This window comes from Gouania willdenowi, chromosome 5 (genome assembly GCF_900634775.1).
Source record: "Gouania willdenowi chromosome 5, fGouWil2.1, whole genome shotgun sequence".
NCBI lineage: Eukaryota > Metazoa > Chordata > Actinopteri > Blenniiformes > Gobiesocidae > Gouania > Gouania willdenowi.
Window position 1 is genome coordinate 31,750,582 of NC_041048.1, and position 23,475 is coordinate 31,774,056.

At 40.9% G+C, this 23,475-nt stretch overlaps 1 protein-coding gene across 1 annotated transcript; it reads left to right on the forward strand.

Moving 5' to 3' along the window:
- The first annotated feature begins 20,757 nt into the window (after positions 1-20,757).
- LOC114463422 (uncharacterized) lies at positions 20,758-23,258 on the forward strand. The gene is given in 3 exon segments (XM_028446969.1): positions 20,758-21,223; positions 21,318-21,640; positions 21,642-23,258. Coding segments are annotated over 3 exon segments (2,406 nt in total).
- The last annotated feature ends 217 nt before the right edge of the window (positions 23,259-23,475 follow it).

Sequence of the window (23,475 nt, forward strand, 5' to 3'; positions counted from 1 at the left end):
TTTGTTGTAATTTGAGCTATATGAATAAAGTTGAATTGAATTGACTGTGTTTGACAGTAATTGACTTTCTGAAACCGTTTACTTCTTCTGTTTTGGAGTTATATGTTCTCTTCTCATGGAGAGACAGCTTGGCAGATGTCAGAAAGCCACTGGGAGTAGAGAGTCCCAGATGACGCAAACAGGATCGCACAGCTGCCATGTTTCCATCCACATGCCAGCAGAGCTGCACGTACAGGTGAGCTACATTTCCACCTTTCACTCCTGTTAGTGACAGCTTCTACCTGCTAGTGTTCTTCAGTGGTTATCCACCTTATTTTGCAGGAGCAAACCTAAGTAAGCACGTTTCATTAATTCCTGTCACGACCAAGTGGCCCACCACCCTGACTGTCAGAACCCTGTATGATCCGCCAACCTCCGAGCGCTAACCAAAAGCCTCTAAACAAAGCTGACAGGAATGGCAGTGAGAAGGGAGAATGGTCTTCTCTGCAGCAGCCACATATCATTAATGGGGGTCAGACTCTCCGAGACAGGGAGAATTCACCTTGGCTTGGCTTCTTGGAACCCTTGAAATGAAGACTGTTGTTCATCTGATGGATGGCCTGCACCAGATCAGGAAGGAAAGGTTTTGCAGTGTTGCAGCATTGTTTGTTTGTTTGTTTATATACTTACTTCATTCAAGAAATTAAAACTAATTTATTTCTCCTCCACAATGAAAAAGGAAGAAAAGATGAATGAAAAGGAGTGGAAAGAAGTAAAACTTAAAACATCTGCCCCCTCCATAAAAAAGAATTACAATAAACAAAGGCAAACTGCAAAGCAGTCATTGTCACATCTTATTTGAAACCACAATACAGTTACACTTCTGTCTCATATCTCTTCACAAAATACATTTCACATTGTTTCTAAACATATTAAGTGATCTTGATCATTTGATGTCATTTAGATTGTTCCATAATCTTTTGACACTGTTCTCAATTTGTGTTTCTCGAATATCTCTATTCCTCGCAAGTTATGATTAGTTTCTCTGTTAATGATTTTTTTTTGAAGATTTCTAGGTAAGATTTTTAAAGTAGCTTTGTACATGGGTTTTAAAATGTTGTATTTGACCAAATTATTAAATTCTAATATTTTTTGCTGTTTAAATATTGGGTTTGTATGTTCCCTTCCACTAATATTTCTCTGTACTCGTTTCTGTAAAAGAAAAATTGGATCTGTGTATGATTTACAGGCAGTGCCCAACACTTACAATAAGTCAGATACAGAGCAATCAGTGAGTTATAGAATACTAGTACAGTGCCAGTTGGAAGTATGTATTTATATAGTTGGGGCTTAAGTAGAGTTGTCAATTATGGCCAAATGAGTATGTGTTTGAAGGTTGGATGTACAAAGATGTGTACATACTCTGTACTCTGTAGTGTTATAATGAGGTATATGTGCAGGTGCAAAGTAAAATAGTGTGTGCAATTTCCGTGGTTTAATTCTATGGGACATGTGCATGATAAAAGTGTTTGTTGTTGGGTTTTTTTTTACTGATCTTTATATTTTTTCCTTTGGTGTATTTTTCTGTAATGTATGTTTTTTGGAGTCATTATGTGTATTTTTGTATCTTTTTGTTGTGTTTTTGTGCATTTTTTTGTATAGTCATTGTTTTTTGTTGCCATTGTAGTGTGATTCTGGAGTCATTTTGAGTATTTTTGAATCTTTTTTGGTGTAGTTTTGTGCATTTCTGTTGTCATTTTGTGTATTTTTTGTATGAATATTTAGTTTTGTGCATTTTGAGTCATTTTCATATTGTTGTTGTTTGGTGTATTTTTCTGTAATGTATGTTTTTTGGAGTCATTTTGTATTTTTGTGCATTTCTATTGTTGTTTTGTGTACTTTTTGTATGAATATTGTTTAGTTTAAATTTTCTTTTACTCATTTAGTTTATTTTTTATTATAAATACCGTGTGTGTGTGTGTGTGTGTGTTCCCGTGAATTGTTTGAGACACTGATGACCAAAGCCATAGCCATTGTAGCGCCATTCAGAAAAGTAACAAAACTGCGCAAAACAAAATGTAAAGCTCCAAACAACATGAGTGCGTAAGTTAATTAAAAAATTATCTACAATTCAGCTGTCTTTTTTCTTTTAAACAAAAATCATTGTTTACCTTCAAATCTCGTTCATTACCGAGAGTGCTGTAATCTTAAAATAAGAACATTTGGCAACACCAAATTACTCCTAAATAACGGATACACACGCTTGTGGTATTTGGAATCCATTGACAAAGTTTCAGGTCGAACTCATACCGTATCGGGGAGATATTCGCTACACACACGCATGCACGCACACAGACCTTTCTTGCTGTTATAAGTAGATATATAGATACTGTAGATATAATAGAATATATACAAAGCCTTTTGATTCAGTGACTTTACATTGTGGAAAACAGCCATAATTTGAGATATTTTAACAATTGTGTAATCTATATGCGATTTCCATGATAACTTATCTATCATAACACCCAAAGTTGTATAGTTTAAACATACAACTCAAACGGCTTGTGTACTTCAAAGGCAGGACTAATTATGCGTTAAGTTAAATTAGTCTCCTAAATGACACCTTCAACGTTACAATTCGGCACCAACTCTTCAATTGGCAAGTACAGAGGTAATCAGCTGAAAGATGATACAGGAAGAAAATGTATTATTGTGTGTTCCTCTTGAAAGGTTTGGCTTTGATGTCTTAGAGGTAGTCTATTCCCAAAGAGCTTTCAGTAAAAGGATGCTCCATGTTCCAAAGTAATGATACAACATCTGCTCTGTGTATAAAACATTCATGGTAAACAAAGCACCTTTATTTTAGAGTTTTGAGGAACATAAGGAAACAAATCCTTGAAGTCCTGGTTCATCTCATATAGTATTTACTGAGACGGCTTAAAAGAAGTCCCTGCACGCAGCAGAAAGAATGAGTCTAGAAGTTTTAGTAAGTCTTTGCTGTAGCTCTGCGGTTCAAACTATCCAAACTGGGGGTGTGCATAGTTCTTATGGGGCCATGTGTATGGGACTTACATGCAATAATTACGATCTGTGGTGGTGTCTGCCTACGAACCCCAACAGAACAAGTGGGTCAGATGATATTTGAATGAATAAACAAATTAAATAATTACTTAATGAATGACTGGTGGCATCTGCGCACTCTCACTTTGGCACTGAGTCTAACCAAATGCAGTCATGTGAAGGACTTGTGAGCTCAAAAGTGGAAGTGACAATTCGTCAAAATGAAATTATTACAACATACATAGAAATAAAATTTAAAAAAATACTTTTGAAACCTTTATTTATTTTTTCTTTGTGGCCCCATTCCAAATGTTCCAAGGACCATTTCTGAAGTATAAACAACTGGAATAAGGCCAAAAACCAGAAAGTAAGTATTCAAAAATGCCAATATACCTAATCCTAGAACCATTGGTATCAACAAAACACAAAGACAAATCAATTCATGTTTCAAGAATTTCAACTTGTAAAAATAAAATAAAAACAAGCTCTTATATGATCCCAGGCAACCAATGACATCCAAACACTCATGAATTTGTTTTTCTAAGACCTTTATCCTCCCTTTCAAACTAAATGATGCAATGGAAGCATAGTCAAATCCTTCAACATTGAATTTCCATAGCTCTCTGAGTTTTTCATGCAGTGTGGTGTTAATCCATCCCAATGATGCAGTAGTAAGTGCTATGTTTTGACAGCAGGTCCCGGAGCACTTTACACAGGTTCTATGTCCCAGGTGGCTCAAGTGTTGCCACAACATCTAAAAAGGAGGAATTGACAGCTTCAACAACTCACATTTTTGACAAGAATAAACATGTTTGAGAGAGGATGGTCCCCAAACAACAATTTGCCACATGCAAACCAAGATTGTTGTACATCAAATAAAAGCTTATTCATCAACAATGTGTGGTTTCAAATGTTTGGCACAGACGTTGACTTATAGCAAACTTAATCAATATCAACATAGTTACCGTAATCAAGGCACAAAGTCTTACACACAAACACATTATTGTGTTGTTTAATTTTTTTTTATTTGTGTAACAAAATTACAAGGATATACGTATTAATCAAAATCACTGTTCAATGCAGGCACATGACACCATACTTTATATTGGAGCTAAATATAAGAACACATCCTAAATAGTGCATAACATTTTTTACATTATTATGCCTATCTCAATGTTAAATCTTTCAGAGGATGATCATATATGGGTTGTGATGCAGCTTTACTGTAGCCTGAAAGCTTACACTGACGTCACCTAAGGAGTTAGATAGCATAATTATTATCATTATACAAAGTGCCCTCAAAGATGCTTTCATGCTGCTCATTGTATAAGATTTATGTAAATTGCATTACATTTCTTTTTCACAGATGGGTTTGGATCCGCCCACCACCCATAGCATGGCTGAGAAGAACAAGAAATTGATCAATGTATCTTTGTGTTTGGAAACAATTTGGCTTTTGCACAGACGGAGATATTCCAAAAGAGTCGCTCATTGTGTCAACCATTGAACACCAGGCCCTTCTGGCAGCTTTCACTGCAGCAGCAGCAGAGTTGTTAGCGTTAGCTCGTTAGCATTAGCTCTGCAAAAAGCCTCAGGCTCACCATTGAGTTTTTTTTTTACCTTGTCTGCGCATTTAATTGCAATAACAAAACATGCATTGCTGTCTAAAAAAGATTGCACTTCTTATAGTGTTGACCTTTGACAGCATGTGCAGACAAGTAGGAAAAAAAAAAAAGTGATCTGCCTATTTTAAATATTGATCAGAGGGAAATGCGCTAAATGGATGGAGGGCGCATTGAGACGCGCAGAAGACATGCAGTCCTGATTCCCTGGGGTTTGTACCCCTTATTAGCAAGTGGAGTGACGTTTGTACGCATTTTAATACCCCTAAACCTTTAGCGAATCTGCCCCTTAATGCTCTAGGCCTATCTATTCATGCTTCTAATGATGATGACAATAATTTGACATTTTGTCTTTAAAGCAGAAATAAGTTTATACTGTATACAGTATGTATACTATATATGAATTGCACTTTTTGTTTGTATATTTCAGTTTAAAATTGTGAGACAGCTAAATTTCCCTGAGTTTGATGCAGTCTTGTAAAGGAGTGATGGTGGGTCCTGAAGCCAGACCAGTTATGGCAGCAAGGTAGGAAATATCAACATCAAACATTTCAGAAAATTTCCCAACTCAGTATTACAGACCACAGATAACATAAAACACAGCAAGTGTGGCTGCTCTTACATCATTCTAAATCATTTCTGTCCTCAGTCCCCCAAGTGTTGCTATACTAACATCAAGGGTTTATGGAAATACATCCACATAAAAGAGTCACTTGACCACGTTGTTGAGACAGGCTCAGGTACAAAGAGTAGGGGTTTGATTGAATTTTGCCAGTTGCATTGTTACACAAGATGCCAATAAATATAAAGCTTTAATTTAAAACCTTAAATATTTAAAGCTTCAATTAAAAAGAAAGAAAGAGCAAAACAACACTTCTGTTGGCAAGCAAACTTGAAGCACTCTTTGCACTTGCTAAGGGTTTTTCCTCCAGCATGAATTCTTGCTTGTGTTGTACATCGCTTTGGACAAAAGCGTCTGCTAAATGAAATTGTTTGAAATGCAATACAAATTTATGTTCAAGAAGTTTATCGTCGTGTTTTTACATGGGTGCCATTATTAAATATAAGTTTTTTTTTAATAATTATACTAATCCCTTTGATACCTTTTTGAAGTTGTAGGCTTATGAAAACATTAATATTGATAGGTTTGGTCAATAATAATTAATTCAAGCTGGCGTTACTGTAACTGAAAAGACGGTACAGTAAAACTAGCTCAGCATATGTTTATAATGTCAATGATGTTGGTCTCCAGTTCTCAAGATCATGTAACTTGCTGAAACAATAAACTACAATGCAAACACAATGCAAATACATGTATTTATGGTGGACAAAACCTGCCAAAATTTAAATTAAATGAATAAATAAATAAATAAATGTGAAAAATTTAAAAAATACAAATGAATAAACATAAGTGGAAAAAATACAAGGTAAAACTATGAATACAAAAAAACAAATAAAATACATCATTAAATAAACAAATGCACTTAGGACAGCACCCTCATTTACATTTTGTGTGTGTGTGTGTGTGTGTGTGTGTGTGTGTGTGTGTGTGTGTGTGTGTGTGTGTATTGTAGTAAACCTTCTGCTAGCTGGGTTATGTTTAAGTGCAATGACTAAATATGCAGAGGAGTTGAGACAGAGGAGCAACTATGTACATTTCTATTTTGTTGCGACCCAAACCTGGCAAAATTTTAAAACTAATTAATAAAAGAAAAAAGTAAAAAGAAAAGCTTTTTTTTTTAATGTATAATGTATAAAATAAATGATTAAATTCATAAAAGTAAAAAATGAAATAAAAATAAATCATATTTGAATTTTCTTTTTTAATTTCCACTTTTTATTTATCAATTTATATTTAATTTGTGAACAATATTATCTCATTTTAGCCATTTTTACTTTTGTGGTTTTTTTTAATATTTATTTATATTTAATTTTCAATGTTCCTTTTGTTATTTTTTTTCCACAATTATTTAGTTCTTCATGTTTGGTCCACATTGTGAAGTATTTTGAAAGAGAGCAATGCTGTGACCTCCATGATACAGAAGCAGTGAATGATAACGGCAGGCTTGTCTGACCTAAATAAATCCATCGAGATTTATTCCAAACCGACATTACGATAGATGGCTATCATTCCTCAAAATGATATCAAGGTCAGAGATGTTCAGGCTTCATACATTGTTAATAGAAAACCTGACACGTGCATCCCATGTTCACACCAGGCTGTTAAACTGCTTTGAAGTTCTTACAGTCAATCTTACACATTTCTGACATTTCTTAATACAACATCTTCTCTGATAAACAAGAAAAGGTGACAAGCTTTGCATTACAATACACAGAGGTGTCAAAGTTGCCCTTTCTATGCTACAGTCACTGTTTTTACATGCACATAGGGATCTTTCATCTTGGCTGAGTACATGCAGGAGAGGAAACCAATCTCCGTCTGATGATATACAGTAACTCGAAAAGCACTCGGACAGCGCAGACCTCGTCAAGTGATTTATCAAACCACAGTGCACTATTTTATTTAAATGATGCCTCATTTATTCTTTTTAAGGTTCGTCACAAACACGTAAAGAGTACAGAATGAGTACCGGGCGGGACATACACACAATGCACTTCCCTACCACCACTACATTACCCATAAGCACACCAGTGTGCCATGGCACACCTTTTGAGAACCACTGGACTAAGCAATTTATTTGGTTTTCTCAAGCTGCCTGTAAACACACTACTACTCAAAAGCAAATAATAAGATCTATTGTACAAATGAACTGGATATAACAATGGTCACGGAGGATCACTTTTAAACAATTATTAAGAGCAGAAGATTGATTGTTTAAAAAACAAGAGACTTCAACAAAGCTGAAGAACAGTGTCTCTGCAGCCGATGAAAGACAGACATAATGGGAAGTTGTTGCATACAATTATACTGACAAATGCATCGGGAAGATTTCTTGCCCTCCTCTCTGTAAAAACAGCCCATTGTCCCACAGTGTGTGCAGTGAAGTCACTGCCAAAACAAAATTCTCTGTCATGAAAGTTCTTGCATTTTCCAGTTGCTGTTTCAGCAGATACCAGCCTTGCATTTATTCTGTAGAAATAGAAATCTATAAATAGCTTAAGTACACACAGTTAAGTCCAAAATAGGCCTGGGATGATATTTAAATTATTTGAACAATAAAAAAAATTGATTCAAAAACTTTTTTCGGCCTCAATATATATCAACATATGTGTGCGTGTTTCCTTGTCTCACTCCCCCAAACAGGCTGAATGACATCGGTTTCAGTACCTGTCCACGCTACTTCATAGCTAAATGAACTGAGTAAAGTCTATTGTCAGCCACACAGACTCTTTGTCTTTGTGGGGGAGGTGTGGCTGTAAGGTAACGTGAGCAAGGCTATGCTACATGTTAGCATGTTAGCTTCCCCGGCAAGCCGTGACTTTGAAGCTGTATGAGCCCCCACTTCACTGCCGCAACCACTAAGATGATAAAAGCTGCACTTTAGGGTGGTCCAAAATTGTATTGAATATTGCTCTATATTATAACATAGCGAGCCAAATAAAAAATCGATCGATCGGAGGCGCTGCAACTGCAGAATGCAGACAAACTACAAAACTAAACTGAATGTCCACGAAGAACAGCACTGTGTGAGATGAAATGTATCAGAGGTTAACAAGCTGAAAATATTGCATTATGAAATTAAATCAAATTTATCAATGAGGTTTTACCTAGAGTTGAGCCAGATGCTCAGCTGAAACGAGTATCCGTTACGGATAAAGCACTTTTTGTGAGTACATGTAATACGAGTCAATATATGTGCTCAGATTGAATGAAAATCCTCATTGGATAGCTGACTGTATATATATATATATATATATATATATATATAAATAAATTTTTTATTTTTTTAAATCACATTGATCATAAAAAATAAAAGTAAAAAAAAAAAAACAAAGTTATGTTATGTTATGTTGAATATGAAAACTCTTGTTCAATACATTTTACTTCATAATTGCAACCGCAGGTGTTGTATTCATTGTTGCATGACTTATTCTGTAAACCATTGATCTGAAGCTCAATGCTGATGCTGTCCTGTAAAGTATTCTAATCAGCAATAAATAGAACAATTTCTGAGTGGGTTCAAACAAAAGGTCCTCTGTCCTGAGTTGTTTAACACACATCTAGATGTAAATACCATGAAATAAAAGCTGGAATTCTGAACTTTTGTCTCATATTCATCTTATGATCTGAAACCCAAATGTCTTCAGTATACAACCAAAACAAAGGAATTGACCTTGCCGTTCTATTACTTTTTGAGGGGACTGTATGTTTGTATTTGTCAGGAGAGACAGGTGAAAGTGTAATTGCAGAGGGAAGAAGACAGCAGAAGAAAGAGGAAAGAGAGAGAAAGGAAGTGGACAGAATAGATGACAGAACAAGAGGATATGAGAGATGTGACAGAGAGGGAGGGGTTTGTGAACAACACTAAGACAGAAAAGGAGCGTAACAGCGAGAGCATGGAATACAAACTACAAAAAGAAGTGCTGAAGGAGAGCAGGCTGAAGGAGAGGGGACAGAAGGACTGCAGAGTGAGATGAGGACTGAGAAAGCCAATGTCAGTCAAAGACACATTTCTTTAACTGAACTTGATCCAGCCAGCTATCGAAACAAAACATTTACAGATGAAAATAAGTTCAAGCAAAAGTTCAGCAGTTCCAACCATAATTATCCTCAATCAAAGTTTGGTGAAAAACGGTTACGCTATAACAAAAAGTGGGATGAGAAATATCCCTGGCTTAGATATTCAAAAACAACAAATGCAGTTTTCATCAGTGAAGGATTTCAAGATGCAATTGGAGACAAACGAGGAGGATTTCAAATCTGGAAACTGGAGAGGACTAAGTGAAGTTGGTAACTTTAATCAGTTTCTCACATGGAAAGTGTCATATGACACTACACTTAAAAAGCACCTTGAGACAGCACCAAAAAATGCAAAATACATCAGACCACAGGTTCAGAATGAAATGATGGCATGCTGTGAAGCTGAGAATCGGGAGGACATAGTAAAATAAATGATGGATGTGAATGGGACAGAACAACTATCTATCTGCATTCGCTATGTCAAGCATGACAGTGAAAGTGAAATATGTGAGAATTTCTTAGGCTTCTTAGTCAAAAAAGATGCTGCATCTATTACAGAAGCCATCCTGTCTCAGTTGGAGAAGTGGGGCCTTGAGATTGAATGTCTCAGAGGGCAGGGTTATGACGGAGCTAGCGCTATGAGTGGACACTTGAGTGATGTTTAACAGCGTGTTAGAGAGCTTCAGCCAATGGCATTATTCACTCATTGCCCAAGTCACTCACTAAATCCTGTGGTTGCCCACGGATGTTCTGACATTCCTCTCATCAGGAACACCATAACTACCACTGAGGATGTTGCAGTTTTTTTTCTGCATCTGCTGTCAGGAGGAACATGCTGCAAGAACAATCACCAGGAAACAAAGAAACATGCACAAAATGAGAAAAGAAATACAGGAGACATCCCACTCATGTCAGACACACGCTGGGGGTCCAGAGGAAAGACAGTGGGTGCTTTTCTAGATAAATGTAAAGCAGTTCATTCTGCATTAACTCACCCAGTGCCATTGACGAGATCACTTGTCATTTCAAATCCAAATGCTCAGTGACATTGACGAGAAAACTTGTCATTTGCGTTTTTTCACGGAGTTTACTTGAATACACCCTGGCGGAGGTCCCTCATCAATATCTAAGCTGTAATGTGATGTAGTGACCAACTGTGCCCTGAAGGTGGCAGCAGTACACCTTTAGATGTGAGATTAGCCACTGATGCTATCTTAGCTAAGGAGGAAGAAGCAGGAACAAGTGAGATTATGCACTATGAAGTGATATTGTGACGTATCCAGCAGCTCACAGCACCACATACAAACATAGAACATGTGTGGACCTGAGTGGATTATTGATTATGCTGTGATCGTGAGATAAAACCATCAACTAACCGGGCCAAACGGGTCATCTCTGCGTGTCGGGAGGAAGAGGAAGTTGCGTCTCTGTGGTCGACGGAGGGGAGCAGATACAAAATACAGTAAGCATGTGAGCCAGATAGCAAAATAATAGGAGACATGTAGGTGGGAGCAGTGTTACGAGAGATGATGTCGATGTTCCCACCAGCGCACAGCCAACCAGAGCATGTGTGGAACTTTAGTGGATTATTGGAGAGTGTGGCGATGGTGAGATCAAACGATAAAAAAAAAAACGGGGCAAGCAGTGACACTCGGCATGTCCGGGAGGAAGAGGGAGTTGCGTGTGTGCAGACTGACAGGAGAAACTTGGAAGAACGCCAAAATACAGTAAGAAATCCATTCAACTCTGACCCAGATAGCAAAATAATAATAATTTTGCCATCAAAAGCCCTGTCTCAGTGTTTTCTCAGATTTTTGCTCTGAAACTGAAGACTTGTGTAAAACTTGCTCTATTCAACGGCTGATTACGGGAGAACAAAACAAGCCAGAAAATTCTGATGAAAGTAATCATAATCTTGTGTCAGATTTCAGAAAGACGTAGTACAAACTATTCTGTGGGTCTTTAAAATCAGTCAAAATGCTTAAAAACTGCTGGCACTCGGGTAGAAATTCTGAAAATGGCTGGCACTGAATGAGTTAATAGAAATAGATTCAGGGTCATCATCAAACTCCAGCAAAGCAAACATCCTGTTACAACGTTAAGAGTCTTTTCAAACGATCCTCTCTGGTGTCACAACAAAAAAAGTTCTTGACTAAAGTTTTACAGTTACCAAATATTGACCTGATGACTGCATACAAAGAGGCAAGACCGGTGGCTCAGGCCATTTTAATGCTAAGGAATGAAGAGGGACATTTTAAAAAAAGTCAACAGAACTTTCCAGCTCCATTGATGTTGTTCCAGTAAAAAAGCATGTGATAAACAGACAGAAAAACAGAGAACACACCCTCAAAGTCAGTTGAGGAACATTACCGACTCAATCTTCTGTATCCTTTTATTGATCATGTGACAAGCCAACTAAACAGCTGGTTTGCAGAGGTTTCTGAGACAGCTCTGCTCGCTGCATATCTGGTACCTTCAGGCTTGTCCAAACTGACAAAGGAAAAACAAGAACTGATGGTGTCATGGTACAGAGAAGACCTCCCTCAACCAGACTCAATAAACCAGGAGATTCATAGATGGATGGTAAAGAACCAGCCTCCAACAGGTCTGGCAGCAACAGCCAAAGAAACACTCAATCAAATTGATAAACAGTTCTACCCAAACATCCACTGTAACCTCACACTACCAGTGACCACCTGCTCATGTGAGAGGTCGTTCTCTGCATTGAGATGGCTGAAAAACTGGCTACGATCCAGCATGGGAAACAACAGGCTGTCAGGACTTGCAATGATGCACATGCATAAGAACAGAGCGCTTGATCCTGAGCAAGTTCTGAGGTGCTGGGATGCCACTGGACGTAGGAGGATCTCTTTAGTATTTGATAAAAAGGTAAGATTTAAACTAACATTTCTGCATGTTTTGAATGTGTTTTTACAGTGTGAACCATCCACATTCATGTAAACTAATTCATGTCATTTCAGTGAGTCTTCATGGTTGAGCCCTGAGTCTCCTGTTGCTCCCTCTCAATGAATATGGAATACACGCACGCACGCATGCACGCCCACACGTCCCTCATCTATGTGCTCACAGATATTATCGTACTGTAAGTGATTTAATAAATAAATAAAGTGATTATTTATCATGCCATATGTTTGGAATGTACGTAGTTTCTCAATAAACTCTCTATGGCTTACTTGAAGTTGATCTCCACTCTCAGTGATAGTCACTGTGTTGGGATTAGTATGCTGTTTGGTGGTGGGAAGTGTCTCATGTTTCTGTGTTACCCCATTTGTGCCAACAACAATTGCAGAATTTTCAATAAAGTAACATATTACATAATTAAGCAATAACGACTGACTCATGCCTTTGTCTTCAGAACACAATAAATCAGATAATAATCAAGAAAATGAACATAATCAAGGAACAGCCTTCTTCATCTGTAGCCTCCAACTCGGACACATCTAGACCATCAGCGGCAATGTCTCTAGTAAGTTGGTGGACTTTAACACCAGAAAGCTTGAACAAGTTATTTTTGAGGCTCTACAAAAGTTGTCTACATGCAGTGGATGAGCCCAAAACATTGTTAATCTCAGGATGTGGTACCACAATAACAAAGATAGATTTTGTAAAATACAGAGAAATTGCAGTAACAATTATGTTATAGCTATATATTTATATTTATTCATACATTTTAGTTCAATTTGGTCTCTACTTAGCAACTTAACTTATTTTTTTTTCCCATGCTTTGATGGACGACCCTACTGCACGTCTTCATATAAACAAAGCCACAAACACATTGTGTGAATGGGGTTACAAAGGTCCTAACTGGATTGGCAGAGTTACCTGTTAAGGAATGTACAACTATAACCTCTGACCCTAAATGTTCAATATTTATTAAGGTGCAATTTTGTTTGTTGAGATTTGAAAATACATTTTATTTATGATTTTGGTTTTATATTGGAATTTTTTTTCATAACAGTGATGGGATCTATTGTATTGTGTTTGGTTGGGATTTATATTCCAGTGTGATTTTCTAACAAAGACTGAGTTTATTTTATTTGTATTGTTCTTCGTTTATTTTATTTATTCAGGATGACATTGTAATTACAATGGTAATAAATACTGATGAGAAATTAAAGATTATTGCATTTGAAATGGTTTACTTGCATTATTATTATACTACATTAGTGGTTAATTTGGTCTCAAAATATTGTTGTCAATATTGTTTATAAAGATTGATAAAATTCATATTTCAATGCGGTGGTTAGCTGGCACTGATAGGTCACAACAAATGCATATTAATGACATCATAGCATCATAACATAGTAGCAGTTGGGGTTTGATCAACATTAAATCAGATAAAACCTGATAGTATTATGACTATCTGTTTAAGTAAAAAAGTACCTCAATCATTGGTTATGAATACTGGCCACGATTAATTTAATGTATTTATGCTAGAGCACATGAGCGTAAACACAACATTTATGCTTCTGTTAATAAACCTTGGTGCAAACGTGAAAAGGACAATTTTCTCATAGCTTTGAATCAAAAAACCTGGAGCTTGTGAGTTCTGTTCATGTGTAGCTCATTCTTATCAGTGACTCTGTCCTATTTACTGACCGTTCAAATGACGGTACATATTAATCAGAGATGAAGCTCATGCATATCACGTGTTAAGATTTTTCTTTTTTTGCCGAGGCTTAAAGAACCTCACACTTGTAACCTGTTAACAGAAGATTTCCCTCTAAAGAAAGGATTTTTCCATTTCTTATTCTGTTTTTGTGTACCAAACCATTGATATGACCACGTCTTCTTTCTATGCCCACTGCGTATTTTCTTTTTTTCCAACTTAGTACCCACCTCACTGATACGGCTGCTTTTAAGAAGTCTGCTGTGCTGTTCTTGGGGGAACTTCAGTTATCTCCAGTGAGTATCGAACAGTCCAGTAACCACATCTTTTGTAGGATAATATTTAATATGATATTTGTTTTTGGTTTGTGGGCTTTGAATAATATTCCTGGTATTTATTTTTGCCTCTTTTAATCAGGACTTTGCTGTGAATGTCATTACATTGACAGTGGATTAGAGCGAGACCATTATAAAAAGCACCCTTTTGTCAGGGTTTTGCATCTGACTCTTGGGGGATACCCTCTTTGTTTTGAAAAAAGACTTTGCTTTTGCTGACAATTTTCACAGTTTAAGAACGCTCGAACCATATCATAAAAGCAGAAAAGTAATTGCCACTGTCATCTGCAAAATTGGGTTATTGAGAAACAAAGCCATCTATTCCTTATCAACTTCACTCAGAAGCCTGTGTAACAATGCTGACCTTTCTATAGTGGAATGTACCATATAGATCGATGTGCTTTTAATCCTATAACAAAGTACTTTCAGATAATATCTCACTGTTCTATAAAGCATATGTATAATGTAAGTATTATTTTTCACACAGGATGTCTTGTGAAATGCTTCACTGAAGCTCTGCCTGTGCAAAAATCTTCCCTGACCCTAGTTTAATATGGCAGCGATAAAGGGCTGTAGTATTAAAGACGTGTGCAGAGCCCACACCACGTTTGCTCTTATTTCTATAATAAAAATGCTATAACATCTTGTCACCTTTTGACATGATTCGATATTTAATGTATAATCAGGCTCAGGCTCCAGAAGGAAGCCATAGAGTAAACTAAAGAGAATTGAAAGGGTGGTTAGATGTGAAATATCTAAGCTTTAAGAACCCAAAGTCTAGACAAGAGCAAAAACACAGAGAATGATAGAAGTAACGTACAGGGAATGGAAACTACTAATACAACCTCTCATTGAGCATGGTGGCTTTACCAATGACATTGGCATATATGGCTGTCAATGCAAGAGTTTCTGGGATATTCATCTATGATACTGGAGCTCAAAGTGCTGATAGTAATGACCCGATACATACTGCAAAAGTACCATAGTATTCAAAGGCAACGTAGAAAATTGTTTCTCAAAAGATTGAGTCATTGGATCTGATTCTAAACCAATGTGTTAAAAAAGAGAGGCCTTGCAGGGCTGCAACAGGAACCAAATTCATTGTCTGGGTTGGAGGGTTCTAGGTTTTCTAATGTAACTATAATATTGTAAGTCAGAGTTGGATTGTTGGCAGTGCTTCTCAAACTTGACCTGAGACCACTTAATCCTTAAAAAACACTCATTGAACATGTAACACAAAAAACTCAAATAGTAAATATTGATATGTAATTACAGAATCTCTCCTGGTCTGTTCTGGTCACACTGCCCTAAGCAGGCCAGATACTGTCATACTAACATTTACCAAGGTCTCTTCTCACAGGCTCCGTCATTGTTATAGCTAGCACTATCAGCAGCATACAAAACCCTGAGAGCACAGAACAACTACAGATTCATTGGGACATACACATGGACGCCTCTGAATACAGACCGGTCTGCCTCAAAAACCCTTTGACCAAATAAACCCTGCGTCAGTATCTGAGCAGTAACCCAACAACTTGACTCTGTCTCATTCCATTCAAAACTGCCACAACAAATATGGTTCAAAACTGCAGTATTTAAGTTTTTATTCGCATAATTTGGTCAAAAATCCATAATCATCTCTGAGCATATTGTAATCTAAAGTGTTCTGAGTGTACAGTTAATCTCTTTTTCTTTCCTTTCTACAATGCTGATGAGCTGTTTTGGGCATTACTACCTGCTGCTCGAGCTGTTCGTCAAAAGTCAATGCTCATTTATGATATGAGAGTAGGGAAAGTACAATGGCGGATGTTCCAGCAGAAGTCTCGTGGTGGCGTTAGGCACAGTGGTTACACGGCAAAGCAAGCGGAAAAAGGCAGACTGATGTGGAGAAGCAACAGTCTAACGATAGAAAAATACTGGGATAGAACGGACCGCATTGCGTCCTCGCGGATCCCCGTGACTGCGCAGGGTCTGCTTCACGTACTGGCTTCAGAGGGAGAGCGAAAACAGACGGGTTAAATCGTGTGTAAAGCTAAGAGAACCTTATCCAAGGTGGAGAGAACAGACACAATTCATTTTGCAGTGGATGTGGAGTGTTGTTTGCTGAGAGTGTGGCGGGGACGAGCTATCGGCAGCAGCGGTTGTTCAGGACAGTAACTACAAAGTGATACGTGCATTCATGTCAGAGTCTCTAAAACACCAGAAAACTCTCCAATATCTCAAGATAAACTCCATACATTTGTCACTAGTCTCTATTGAAAAAAAAAGTCGCTTAGAGCTCCACAGGGAGGTTAAGTTTTTGTTTCGAAACGAGCGGAGGGAGGATTCTATATACTGCAGTTTTAATAAGTGGCAACAACACATTGGCCCTCCTATTTTTTGAAAACAATATACAGTATTCAAATAAATATTTGCACCTGTAGGGAAAATAGTGTGCTCTGCTTTCAGGTGAGTGCTCTACCTGCATAGGGGCCAGGGTTGCAAATCCAAGTTCATGAAAAAAAAATATATCTGATAAACTCATCCAGGATAATTAGATAATCCCGGTTTAACATGTTATCTTGGTTTTCAGACCCCTCTGATGAAGCAAATAATGTAATCCACTTATCTTAGTTTGGCAAATTCATTTTTTTTTTCTCTTTACCTCACGTTTAATCAATTGTTTATTTATCTTCTGACCCATTGTTCCTGTTCAGGGTTGTAGTGGTCTGCTTATGCCTATTTCATTTTGATGTTGGTGTCCTGTAAACAACACTATAGCATTAACAATTAAGTATTTTTTGCAACAAAACTAATTCTCACCCTTATGCTTTTTAAAACAATTTGACACTGACATGCACTCTGCTCTTTGGCAGTTTAACAAAAGTTTAAGAGATGACATCTTGGTTAGTATTAATATCATGTTACTATGTCATTCCCTCATTAAAAAACATGCCTGGAGTGTTGCCTTAGCTCATTCATGTACTGTATGTTTCAGTAATCTTTAAAAAGTCTGACGGCAGCCATTTTAGGTGTAAATACACCTGAGTCCTGCTAAAGACGATGCGGACCTTTCGTCACCAGCCGAGTTACCGCCCATCGCTCCAAAGCAGAGCCCCTCCTAATCCTATGTTCTCTTCCTTAGTTCAGTCCACAGTTCCCACATCCGGAGATTTAGCTTTTCATTTACTTATTTTAAATACTTTTCTAAGAAACCCATGGCTTATGTTGTCTGCATTCATTAATGCACGCATTAAAATAAAAGATGAAAATAAAATAAAAATGTTTTTCAAAGTCGTACCCCTCCCCAGCTTCCAGCTACGTCAAAACAGCTGCAGTCACAGCAAACAGCTGATAGATAAATGCGTGTCGATCGGTTTACTCTGCTCATCGTAGTGGCTGCCTGCCTTTAGTTTTTAAAAATGCCTTCAGCGAGAAAATTTATATATATTATTTGAAAGTGGATTACAAAGTACACTGACTCTAAAAAACATTTTCCCCAAAAATCGGGTAGCATAGTTGCTATAGAATTGTACTATGTGCCTGCAAAAAACACGATACCCCACCTTTAAGAGGTATTTTGAACAGTAGAAAAAAAACCCCGTTCTAAGTAACTGTGTCAGACATTGCATGGATTTGTTTAGTTGCAAAGCTAAAATGATTTTTCCAGAATGACAAATAGCAGTACATAACCTGATAAAAACCCAAGGCTTATTTCGTCACAGATTCATAGGTCTTTAAATGGAATAATGATCCAAAACATACCACTGAAATCACCTGAGAGACTCCAAGAACAAACCATTAGTCCACTCTCAATGGATTCCAATGACCAAGTCTGCACAATGAACTCTTTATAACATTTGGAAAGCAGTGCAGTATGCTAGAGTTAATTATTACTTTAGTGTCTCATTAATGTATGTTTAATTAAAGTGAGTTTTGCATGTTCTCCCTCAGTGTGCTTGAAAGGTTTATTTTTGCTTGTCTCTATGTTTAGTCATGATAACTTGTAGATGCCATAAACCCAAATTATTGGGTTCAGACAACTGATTTTAGATAATCCACAACTATTCCATCCCTAATTCATTTCTTTACTGTGATGTAAATATATTTATGGTTAAGGTTAAAGGTTTAAATTGCATGTTTTTTTAAACAATCTCAAATGATGACTTCCCTTCACAGATACAGTACTTTTTTTCCCAGCCTTGAGTCTTTTTCTAATTAACCTCATTTCACTAAAACCTGCAGGCAGTGATTATTCAGTAAAGACACTTGTTTTATTTAAGTATCAGGTTTTTGATTTTACAATTCTTCTCAAGGCAATGATGAAATAATGGGAGTGATTCTGTATTATTCTAGTAAAAAATATTCCACCTTATTGGATTTAAAATATTTATTTTTGCACAGTGGCAGCAGGGTCGTCTTTTTTAAGCATGAAAGTGAAGTTGAAAAATGTAATAGCCAACATGTGGTCTGTTGGAATTGCTAAGGGCCACAATCAGAGCATCTCACACCTTATGCAGTGACCTGAGCCACTATCAGTCCAGTCGTTAATTGGCTTCACAGAGGGTTTGATGCTTTGTGTGTAGGTGTCAGTATGTTAAAGAACAAACAGAATCCTGAGCAGTATTACTATTGCAACAACACATCATCAGTAGTAGGGTAAAACTAAGAAAAGGGCCATTCGACTCATTAATAAAGATGGCTTTAGAGACCACACAAATAAACGTGTTCTATTTCATCCCTGCTGACCGCCAGAGGCGGTGCTTTAAGCACTGAATATTCCCCTTCGCGCATGCGCAGTGCGAGTATGTATACCAACAATGTCACCAGTGACCCCTGGATGACCCAGAGGAAGTTTATATCTTCCGGTGTCACTCCAGGGTACTTTCCTTTTTTTCTTCTCGCGCGCAGTTACTGGAATACTGTGCATACAGCTGCCGTCGCTAGTAGCTCCGTGACTGTGGTAGGTCGGAGCAGCGTGCATTCGCCCTCCAGGAGCTGCGACGGTGAGTGTTTGGGTAGCGGTAGCTTCACCCATTAGCAACCTCTGTTGGCACAGGCCGCGTTAGCGCCGCCTCCCCCCAGCATATGGTTTGTGTTTGGTCCCGACGACACACGCTGACAAGGTAAGTAGCCGCTTATTCGGCAGATCAACGGTTGTCTTTATAAAAAATGAAAGAGATGGTCGGTGAAGGCTGCATTTGAGCAGCCTACTCCCGAAATTTAAGTTAGCCGACTTTATTTGTTTGCTGGTGGGTTGTGTGCGCACGCCCGGAGCCCAGCGTGGATTTGTTTACATTAGCATCACCGGCTAAGCTAGTGTCATCTTCTGTTAAAAGAGCCCAGTCTGGGTGAGGACCACAGTGCAGTGGTTGTTTTTTATTTAGTATATTGGGCCTCTACTGTGCAGGCAGCGTGCGCGCTCCCTTCCCCAGTATACGGTCCCTATACTCGCCCAACCTACGGCGTCCGCGCTCAGGCTAAGCCGAGGAGTGCAGGGTGGTACCAGAAAGGCGGCGTGCGCGCCCCCTCCCTTTGTTGAATACCTGTGTTGAAATCAGTGACTTCTCAGTTAAGCTACGATGGATGGCTCACATATTTGCACATCTTGTGGGGTTTCTTTACAGCCAGAAGATGGCCACGACCTATGCCCCACATGCCTTGGCCCTGAGCACCTGGGTGAGGCGCTGTCAGGCAATCCCTGCATGAACTGCAGCTACTTGCCTCGGGCGGCCAGGGTTGCCAGGTTGGCGGGGGTGGAAGGCTCAGTTGCCGTAGTCGACCTCCCCCCAGGCCAGCCACCTCAGACCCGTCAGACACGCTCCAAGAGGCGGGCAGTGGCTGCGGCAGCTGCCCCCTTCAGGAAGAGAACGAAGTCTGACCACAGTGGGTTATCATCTAAAGTTGAGCAGCTGTCTGCTGAATTGGCTCAGATGAGATCCCTGCTCGCCGACAGCCAGCCGGTTATTCCCCTGGTGGCTGATGCGGCACTCTCTCCCCCAATGCCAACGCTGTTGCCCGAGGAGGATACACTCTCTTTGGCTGCTTCGGCTAGCCATTTCTGTGATTATGGGGAGAATTTGGATGTCGGATCCCAGGTGTCTGAGCAGGGCTCCCACTCCTCGGATCACAGTTCGGGGGCCGAGGTGGAAGACAACTCCATGCGCGCTGTCATGCGCCTGGCTCTACAGCGGCTGCACACAGTTGTCCCACAGCAGGCAGAGGCAGCATCTGCAAGCGCCTTCTTCAGGCGCAGGCCTGCCCCCACAGCTTTCGCTATTCCTCATTCAGAGGATTAACTGAGGGAGTTGCAGTCCTGTTGGAGGGACAGTAAGGCTTGCTCCCGTCTCTCTGCAGATGGGCGGACCCTGGCAGCCATGCATGATGCAGCGGGGGCCGGACTGGATCGCACTCCGCCCATCGAGCCTGCCATCGCTTCTCTTATTGTGCCCCCAGATGAAGCACTTTGAGGGGATGCTAGGTGTCCTCGACCCCAGTGTCGAATAACCGATGACCTTCTCACGAGGGCTTATGATGCTGGAGCACGCGCTGGTCGCATGGGAAACTCCCTATCACACCTCATGTTGGCCCTCTCAGCCTCACTGCAGGAGGGCGGTCACCTTCTGTGATGCCTCATTGGAGGCTTTTGGGCTCATGTCCAGAGAGCTTGGGCGAATAATGTCCATCTTAGTCCAAGCTCGTCGTCAGGTTTGGCTGTCTCAGTCAAACTTAACAGAGGCAGCCAGGAGAATGCTGCGCAGCCTCCCGGTCGAACCTGGGGTGATATTTGGTCCAGCAGCCCAGGAAGCGCTGGAACGGACCATCCAGGCGGGGCAGACCAGGCAGCAGCTTGCCGGACTTAGCCGGATGCCTCCTCCTGATAGACCCCCGGCCGGCAGGCTGAGGGGCCCCCCAGCGGTTTTTCGCAGCCACATGCCGTCGACAACTCACTCCACTGGTCGTCGTGATGCCCAGCGTCCCGCACGGAGACCAGTCTGGGATTTTCGGGGCTCTCCTCGCCTGCCCCCCAGACAATTTCGAGCTCCAGAGCCCTTCCGCCCTCCCACTAGGGCCCCGAGGGGCCGGGGGGGCAGAGATTGAGGCTTTGGGGCCGGCGGTCGGGCTTTTTTCGCATCAGCAGCTCCAACAGTGGGCTACTCATGCTTCAGACCCGTGGGTGGTCGCCACCCTAACCTACGGGTACAAACTTCAATTCCGCCGTCGGCCCCCCACATCCGGCCGGGTCAGAATGACATCCATCAGCGACCCGGCAAAGGTTCTCGCATTGGACCAGGAGCTGTCTGCCCTCCTGGCCAAGGGTGCCATCGAACCTGTAGACCCTGGGTCAGATCACCGGGGGTTCTACTCAACGTACTTTTTAGTGAAAAAAAAAGACAGGCGGATTCCGCCCAATCCTAGACCTCAGAGGGTTGAACAAATTTCTGAAGGTCATACCTTTTCACATGCTGACCACAGCAGATGTCCTCAGAACGGTGGCTCATGGGGACTGGTTCACATCAATAGACCTCAAGGACGCGTACTTTCACGTCCCAATTGCTCAGCAACACAGGCAATTTCTGCGCTTCGCATACCGCGGCCGCCGCTGGCAGTTCAGGGTGCTGCCCTTCGGCCTCTCTCTCACCCCAAGGGTCTTCACAAGGTGTGTGTCTGCAGCCCTAGCACCTCTACAGTCTCGGGGCTTGAAGGTTCTCCCATACCTGGACGACTGGCTGATCTGTGCTCCATCCCGGGTCCAGGCATCACAAGACACAGAGCATCTCCTGTCCCATGTGGCTCGACTTGGACTCAAGGTGAATGTGGAAAAAAGTTGCCTGGTGCCATCCCGGGTCACAACTTTCATTGGGGTTTTAATGAACAGTGTAACTATGACGGCAAAACCCTCCCACCACCGTGTGGACGGTATTTTTCGCCAGCTCGCCTTATTCAGGGAGGGCCGCTGGCTGACCTATGTTTCTTTCCTCCGTCTTTTGGGCAAGCTAACGTCAGTCTCGGGGGTAGTCCCTCTGGGCTTGCTGTCGCTGCGCCCACTGCAGAGGTGGGTGAACAGTTTTCACTTGGATGCAGAGCGGCACAGGAGCAGGAGGCTCAAGGTCTCACAACAGTGTCTTTGCGCCCTGGCTCCGTGGAGGGACAGGGCTTACTTGCTCAGAGGCGTTCCTATAGGCTCCGTTCCATCTCGCAGGGAGGCCGTTACCACAGACGCATCCCCTTCAGGATGGGGTGCGGTGTGGCAGAGCAGGACGGCCCAGGGGCGTTGGCCTGTGGAAGACCAAGGTGCACACATCAATGTGTTGGAGCTGCGTGCGGTTCACCTAGCTCTCAAGCACTTCTTGCCGCACCTGAGGGACAAGCATGTCCTTGTGCGGTCAGACAACACGTCTACAGTGTATCACATAAACCATCAGGGCGGTACCAAGTCTGCACGGCTGCTGGAAGTGGCAAGGGAGCTCCTCACATGGGCAGCCCCCCGCTTGATCAGTATACGAGCAATGCATATACCGGGAGAGCAGAACCACTTGGCGGACTTCCTCTCCCGTCGGAAACCTCCGTCAGGGGAGTGGTACCTCCACCCGGAGGTAACGAACATTATATGGAGCATATTCGGCAGGGCAGAGGTGGACCTCTTTGCTTCGGAGCAGTCGACCCACTGCCCTCTGTGGTTCTCCTTAGCCGAGACAACCAGTCCTCTTGGCCAGGACGCATTGGCTCATCCTTGGCCGGATGGCCTCCTGTATGCCTTCCCTCCGTTTCCTCTGATTCAGCTGGTACTCCACAGGGTCCTTCAGGAGGGCCACAGGATCCTGCTTGTAGCACCCTTCTGGCCAGGAAGGAGCTGGTTCCCGCTGCTGCACAGCCTCTGTCGCAGCGCACCGTGGCGCCTTCCCGACAGGAGGGATCTCCTGTCCCAACTGGCCGGGCGGATTTGGCACCCCAATCCGCAACTCCTTCAACTGTGCGTTTGGCCACTGGGGGGCCCGAGACGCTCCTAAGCGTCTGTGCCGACCCAGTTAGATATACTATAATGAATGCAAGAGCGCCGTCTACTCGCCTCCAGTATGAGAACAGATGGAAACTGTTTTCCGACTGGTGTACAAGGTGGGGGGTGGACCCTGTGCACTGCCCTGTGCCAGCTATTCTGGACTTTCTCCAGTCCCTTCTGGACAAAGGGCTTTCTCATTCAACGCTGAGAGTCTATGTCGCAGCAAT